The 6,969-nt window shown below is 53.2% G+C and overlaps 1 protein-coding gene across 1 annotated transcript in view; it reads left to right on the forward strand.

Annotated features, from left to right (window-relative positions):
* GABRQ (gamma-aminobutyric acid type A receptor theta subunit) overlaps nt 1-4,563 on the forward strand; it is a 14,759-nt gene extending 10,196 nt beyond the window's left edge. The window contains exons 5-9 of the mRNA XM_006904796.1: nt 164-246; nt 718-855; nt 1,382-1,534; nt 2,794-3,044; nt 3,793-4,563. Coding sequence (XP_006904858.1) covers nt 164-246; nt 718-855; nt 1,382-1,534; nt 2,794-3,044; nt 3,793-4,563 — 1,396 coding nt within the window. The remainder of the gene's footprint in view (nt 1-163; nt 247-717; nt 856-1,381; nt 1,535-2,793; nt 3,045-3,792) is intronic.
* The last annotated feature ends 2,406 nt before the right edge of the window (nt 4,564-6,969 follow it).

Raw genomic sequence — 6,969 nt, forward strand, 5'->3', positions numbered from 1 at the left:
GAAAGAAGAGAGGGAAGGAGGGAGGGAGGGCCCGGCTCCAGCGCAGGAAGTATGGGAAGGTGCTGGGCAGCTCAGTCCTTGGGGCGCCTCTGCCTGCGGTGTTCGGGGTGGCGACTCGCCTGGCCTGACTTGCTTCTCCCTCCCTCTCGCTTTTCCTTTGCAGACTCACCACCACGGCGGCTTGTTTTATGAATCTGGAAAAATTCCCTATGGACAAGCATACCTGCAAGTTGGAGGTGGAGAGCTGTACGTGTACCTCCCATGGCCCCTGCATCCCCACCTGGAGTCGCAGCCATCAGGAAAGCAAAGGCACACTTGACAGTGAGAGAGGGACCCCCACATCTCCCCGACTTCCACCTTTCCGCTTTCTCTCTCTCTTTGACAGACAGACAGACAGACAGACAGACAGACATGTACATGACATCTGGGGAAAGGTGGCCTTTACAAGGTGTCAATAGTCCCATGGGGAAACTGCACAAGCTCGTGCCTCGGAGCCCATCTCGTCACTTGCTGTCCTTCCTGGCTGACAAACCCCAAACTGGGAGTTCTGTTTCCAAGTGTCCCCCTCCTACATGCTCAGACTCAGCGAAACACAAAGGAACTCCCCAAAGTGCAGGTCCCAACCTTTCTTTGGAGGTTCCACAGAATGCACTGCTGTGAACTCTGCCCGTGCCTGCTTCCTGAGACTGACTGACACTGTTTCCCTCCGTGTCCCAGATGGCTACACGGTCGACGACATCGTGTTGTACTGGGAAGGCCATGAGAACGCCATCCAGGGGACCGAGGACCTACATATCCCTCAGTTCAGCTTCCTGGGGAAGACGATGTCTAACAAGCAGGTGCTTTTCTACACAGGTGGGTCTCACCATTTCTTTGCCCCCTGTCTCTTGTCTCCTTTGTTACCCTGGTAACGTCCTGGGGACGCCTCCTTGCCTATTTCTTTCTGGTTCTGGAACCTTCCAAAACCTCCTTTATAAAGTCCCAAGGGCTTACTCTCTGCAAGTTAAGAAACGCGTGGAAGCACGTGGTCAGCACTGACTCCGCCAGCGCAAAGGGTCCGTGCTCTTGATAAAAACGGTGTCCTCTCGGGCCAGCCCCTCACCCTCCATCGATGCGTAGCTTTGAAACATCTCACGTCTGTCCCTTTTCAAAACTTCAGTTGACATAGAGGAAGGAAGGAGAGAGCAGACTTGCTGTGCCATACAGGCCTACTGACAGATGCCATCGTCACTGGCCTTAAGGCAGCAAATGGGGTTAGGTCTGCAGACTGCCCAGGCTCTGGAGTAGCAGAGGCTGAACGGCCCATCGGTTTCTGCGCCTCTGTCCTGTACTTCACGCCGAAAACCCCCACAGCGCTGACACCAGCATGTCTCCTTGCCAGGTTCCTACGAGCGCCTGACACTGAAGTTCCTGGTCCAGAGGGACATTTTCAGCTACCTCGTGCAGGTCTACTGGCCCACTGTCCTCACCACTGCTGCCTCTTGGGTATCATTTTGGATGAACTATGAATGCCCTGTAGCCAGGGTGACAGTCGGTACGTCCTCCCCCACCCCCATCCCAGAAAGGAACTCGGGCCACCTAGCTTAGAAAAAAAGTTGAGAGGAAGGGAAGAGCATGGGGAGCAGTGTGACTGCACAGGCAAGCAAACGAGATGGGGACAGCCCCACAGGCATTCGGACAGGTACTCGGGCCAGTCTCCATCAGAGAGGCCAGTGTTGGAGACAGGAGTGAAAAAAAAAAAAAAAAACTCAGGGCTGGGATTTTCGTATGTTGGGCCCGAAGTACCAGAATTCATTGTTTTCTGGCTACATAAATGAATGGAGAAGTCAGTCCTAAACATAGATCAGAAATGCAACAAAACAAACGTTGACGAAGCAGCGTATCCAAATTCCCTACCAGGCAGCGGAGAACTTCCACAGGAGCTGCTTTCGATGAGTGTTTAGGGCGGTGCTGAGACAGATGCCATTGGAGCCCAGAGGAGGAAGCGACCCAGGTCTCGTTGGCTAAAATCGCACCAAGAAAGTCTTGCGCCACCTGGGTTTTTCGAAGACTCATAGGAGGCACAAGACTTGGCATTCCCTAAAATAGGAAATAGCTTGAGTAAAGGCACAGGGGCCCTAACATGGGGCTAAGTCACTGGGTGCTTGGGGCGGGAGCTGGGGAAGTGGGGAGAGGGGCAGGAAGCAAGGCTGGGATGAGTTGGAAGGACCTTAAAATTCCAGTTGGAACGTCACGTCTAAGCGATGGGGAGCATTAAAAGTTTTTGAGCAGTACCGATAAGGGGCCTAAAAAGTCAGCTCGTAAGTTTATCTGGCCCCACGCTGAAGAATGCAGCGTGTCTAAGTCTGGTTTCTCCTTCATCTGTGGGGCAGAGTCCTCAGCCTCCTTTAGGAGCACGTGCTACACTAAACTTTTATATTTGTGTAATGTTTTAGGGTTCCTAAACCCTTTCTAGGGACGTGATCTCATTTAAGAAAGCCCAGGGACTGCAAGGCCAGAGGGGAAAAGGCCATTATAGGGCAGGATGGGGCTGGGATTGTCAGTCATTGTGAAACCACAGCTGGAGGTTTGGACTTGATCCTAAAAGCAGCGGGAAGTCACAGGAACATCGATGGGCAGGCTGGGCGTGAAGGTGGGGACCGAGGAGCAGAGAACACCTGAGCCACGGCCCCCGGCCTAGAGAGCTGAACCCCTTCAGGTGGCCTTTGCTCCCTTCCTGTAGGATATGGGCGTGATGGCTTGCCAAGAGCTGCAGCCACCTGAGGAGACTAACCTGCTCCATCTTGTTTATAGGTCTGACTTCAATGCTCATCCTGAACACCATCAACTCACATCTGCAGAATAAACTGCCCCAGTTTTCCTGCATCAAAGCCATCGACATCTACATGGTCGTATGCTTCTTCTTCGTGTTCCTGTCCTTGCTGGAATACGTCTACATCAACTATGTCTTCTACGGCCGCAGAGGGTCCCGGCGCCTTTACAAGCAGCGCAGGAGAGCCCGAAGAATCATGGCCCGCTATCGCTACCGGGGGGCGGGGCCGAAGGTTTGCCTTTTTAACTGATCAGCTTTCCCCGAGTGCCTCTTTAAGCCTAAGCTTAGCACTTGACCCTTTCACACTTCTTAGTAGTTCGTTTAATAAACACACACGTGTGCATGCGTCCCTCCCCCCGGCTACAGATAACAAAGAAGTAGAATTTATCATCACTCGTGTATAGGGTTCGGTCTGTCCAAGGTCATGAGGCTAGTATGTGGCAGAGCTAGATTTCTTCAGACCTTTTGGCCTTCAAACCCAGTCCACTTAGCATGCTTCCCAGGGCAGACGCTGCAGTCAGCGGGAAAGGGAACATAGAGAGGCTGAAAGGAAAAGGCAGACACCAGACAGGCTGGCCTGCCCCTCCTTCCTTTGCTCTTCCAACTCCCAAAGCCCTGCGAGGCATTAGCTGCTGTCCAGCACCCCGCCCTCCTTCACAGGGAGCCCGGTCCCACCTACCTGTGGTGGCCTCACCCTGTCCGCCCGCACAGCGCTGCAGAGGAGGCAGCTGCCCCAGGGACACAACGGGCTTGGCAGCCACCAGGGCCCTCCCTTACATGACAACAGCCTCTCGGGTCCTGCTCCTCAGCCCCTTGCACCCCGGAGACCCCAGGGGAGAGGTGATTCTGTCAGGGGAAGAGATCGCCAATCACATTGCAAGTGCTGATGAGGAAGGGCCCCCCCCTCCCCGAAAGTGCTTATTCACGTAGGATTCAGACCTGCTCGTTTCATGAGTCCCTCTCCACTTGCCTCCTCAAAGAATGACCAGGTTACCATCGAACACGAAAGCAGCTCTTCTCACTCCGGACCGGTGCGGGCCCGCCTGGCGAGCCCAGAAAACCTCAGCTCTCTGAGCTCCATCTCCAAGCGGGCCCCGCTGGCCTCCTCGGAAAGCTTCAGCTCGCTGTCTTCTACCTCGCGCCGGTGCCGGCTGGCCACCCAAGAAAGCCTGAATGATCTGTCCTCCAGCTCAGACCAGTGCGTGCCTCAGTGTGATATTTACGACAGCGACGTCGATGACAGTAGCGAAGTTCGTCCCGTTAACGTCTTCAGGCGTGCCGAAGAACGCGGCCGTGCCGGGACCCGTGACGCAGACGACCCTAGAGAGAGCATCAGCTTGGATAAGACCCACGACCGCAATTGGAGGCATCTGTTCGACCGCCGCCAGAAGTCTGCCGCGCGTAAAACGATCAGTGGCCCTAAGAAGCTTGATGACGTCTTTAACATATCGAGAAGAGTCAACGTTAAGCGCGACCACCCTGACGTTGAGAAGAATCTCCATCGCGACGATGATGGCGATGACAGCAGCTGGGAGCGTGATAGTTTCAGGGCCTTTGATGAAGAGAAGGATAGCGATTTCGGTTCTGATGATAGCTCTCCCCCAAGCCCTGGGCAGTCCTGTGGCAGGAGGCTTGTGCACAAGATCTTTCGCCCTCGCTACATCCCTAATATCGACAGGTGGTGCCAGGTCCTGTTCCCTCTGGCCTTTGTGCTGTTCAACATTGTTTACTGGGGGAAGAATGTCATTTAGTCCCATAGCGCCCCAGAGCAGCAAGGCCACTGGGCTGTGTTCCTTTCACAGTCTCTTTTGATTTGGTTTTGCCTTTTCTTTTTTCGTTTTATTTTTGGTTAGTCCAGCAGTCGGATCGGTTCTCTCTTTTTTTTTTTTATCAACGCAAGGTGGGGAGTAGCTGGAAAGGAGGTGTTCTGGTGAGGAGGAGAGAGGTTGAGGAGGAGTTGGAGGTAGATCGCTCACTGATTTTCCTTTTCTGCTAAAAGACTCCCCTTTTCAAAGACTTCTAACAGCTGACAAGCACAGAGAAGCCTCTGGAAATGTTGAGAAGGCAGAAAAGGGGCCCGGTTGGCTGACGGGGGAAGGAGCTGAGCCCCGCGCACAAACATTTCCGGCGGCTTTTCTGGCCCCCCGAGGTGTTAGATTTTCTTTTTCATTATTTTTTTCTTCTTTTTTTTTTTTTTCCTCATAGGGATTATGTTCCTTGCTCACCTGCTGCTTAGGGTTTTAAGGGGGAAAAAGTCAAGCTACGTTGGGCTTGGAAGGGCAGGGGACTGGCTTCTAGGGAACTTGAATTTTGAAAGTGCCTTTTCCCCAGTATTTTTTTTGTATTTTGAGTGTGGTGTTGTGGTGTGGGGTTGGGAGTGGAATGTAGATGGGTAGTCAGGGGTGCTGAGCAAGATGTCAGGGCAAGTGAGTGTGTGTTCCCAGCACGAGCTGGGGGGGGCTACGGGGGAGGTGAGTGACGTGTGCTTGGACATGACCCAGATTGAACTGGTGTCTTGGGAGGGACTGGAATTCTCTCGTCTATATTTCCACTTCGGAATGCTTGACAATAGGGACTTGGTACATCTAAGTCGGATACCGAGCTGATCACTAGTCACAGAGCAAGCGCTCGGTTCCGACTCGCTGCTTTGCCATCTGATCTAGAATAGCGGACGAACGAGTGTCGTGAATCTATATATACTAATCCTTTCTGTTTGTCTAGTGCACAGTGTCAACTAGCTCACCGACCTATCACGTCATCAGACCGTCACAGGAGCTCTGTGAGCCAGAGAAGGCAAAGCACACTGTCCCCAGTGTTCCGAGGGAAAAAATTGGAGCTTGAAGACTCTCAACTGAGGTGCCCCCCTTTCTCTCCACTTTTATTAAAAGGGGTGCTCCCCCGGGTTCTGCTTATCTGCCAGGCACCAGACCTCATACTATATAGCACGTGGAGCATGTCCGCAGGAAGAGGCTGGTGACCAGCGTGACCCGAACACACGGAACACGGGGACTGCCACCCAGTGGGACTCCTAAGGGGGCAGGAGATAGTAGATTGCGCTCCAACTTGCCAAGCAGCTCCGCCTCATGGGTGGAGGCCGTGGGAGAATGAGATTTGCCAAGCACTCAGTGTGCGTGCCCCGCTCCTCCCCCGGCAGCCTCCCCTGCAGCTCTCAGCCACTTACCGTTGTTAACCGTGTTTCTGTGTCTATCGAGGTGTGTGCGTGCATCAGAGTAGTTCTCTGTTCACATATAACTGTTGGAGAAGATGTAGACCTGTGTGTATATTGGTGTAAATCTCCACGGTGTGTGTAAGAGTGCATACGTGACAACGTGTGGATGCGTATGTGACTGTGTGCACCCCTTGTGACTTAGGGTATGTGCGCGCCTGTGTGTGCACACGTGGGTGTATTCTTTGTGTGTGCGTAAGTGCACGTGTGCATGTCTATGCTTATTTTTCTGATGTCAATGGGTGTCAAAGGGAATACCCGTGCAAGCAAACGTATCCGTGTTAGTGTGTCTTCTAGAACAACCAGATTTCCCTTGGCCTCTTCCCGCATGGGGAAGAGGGGTCTATTTAGCCAGGCTGATTAAGTGACTTGTTTCTTTCCAATCCCTGTTTCCGGGAGCGGCGTCCCCCGGTCCCCAAGCATTCCTCTCTCCCTCTCCCCGCCCATCTCTCCTATCCCTTGGATCAAAGATGCAGAAGAAGTTGACCGTAGTCCTAGAGTCCTAGGAAGCGATAATTTTAGTGCCTTGAGGTAGGAAAGTGCTCAATCGTGAGATAAGCTGCACGTGCAGAGCATTCCGCTTTGTCCTGAAGGGACACGTGTGAGGTGCCTTAGAGATGCGCTGAGAACAGAACATGACATAGAAAACTAGTGATCTGCAGGGACGGTTGTATATAGCCTTTCGAAGTCATCCCTTTATTCTAGTCGCCTTGTAAGCCTGACCTTGGAGGCAGCCCCAAGCAGGTGGGTGGTGTGTGGAAATGGCCCAGGGAATTGGCTGCCAGCAGCTGGATGCAGAGAACCAAAGGTGCCTGGGAGATGGCTGTAGGCATGGACTGTGGTGATGGGCCCATCCAGGGGCGGGGGCAATTTAGTAGTCATCCTGGGATGGTTGTCGGCTGAACTTCAGCCTTGAATTTGAAACTCCCTC

The sequence above is a fragment of the Pteropus alecto genome, unplaced genomic scaffold, assembly GCF_000325575.1.
Source record: "Pteropus alecto unplaced genomic scaffold, ASM32557v1 scaffold141, whole genome shotgun sequence".
NCBI classification, from domain to species: domain Eukaryota; kingdom Metazoa; phylum Chordata; class Mammalia; order Chiroptera; family Pteropodidae; genus Pteropus; species Pteropus alecto.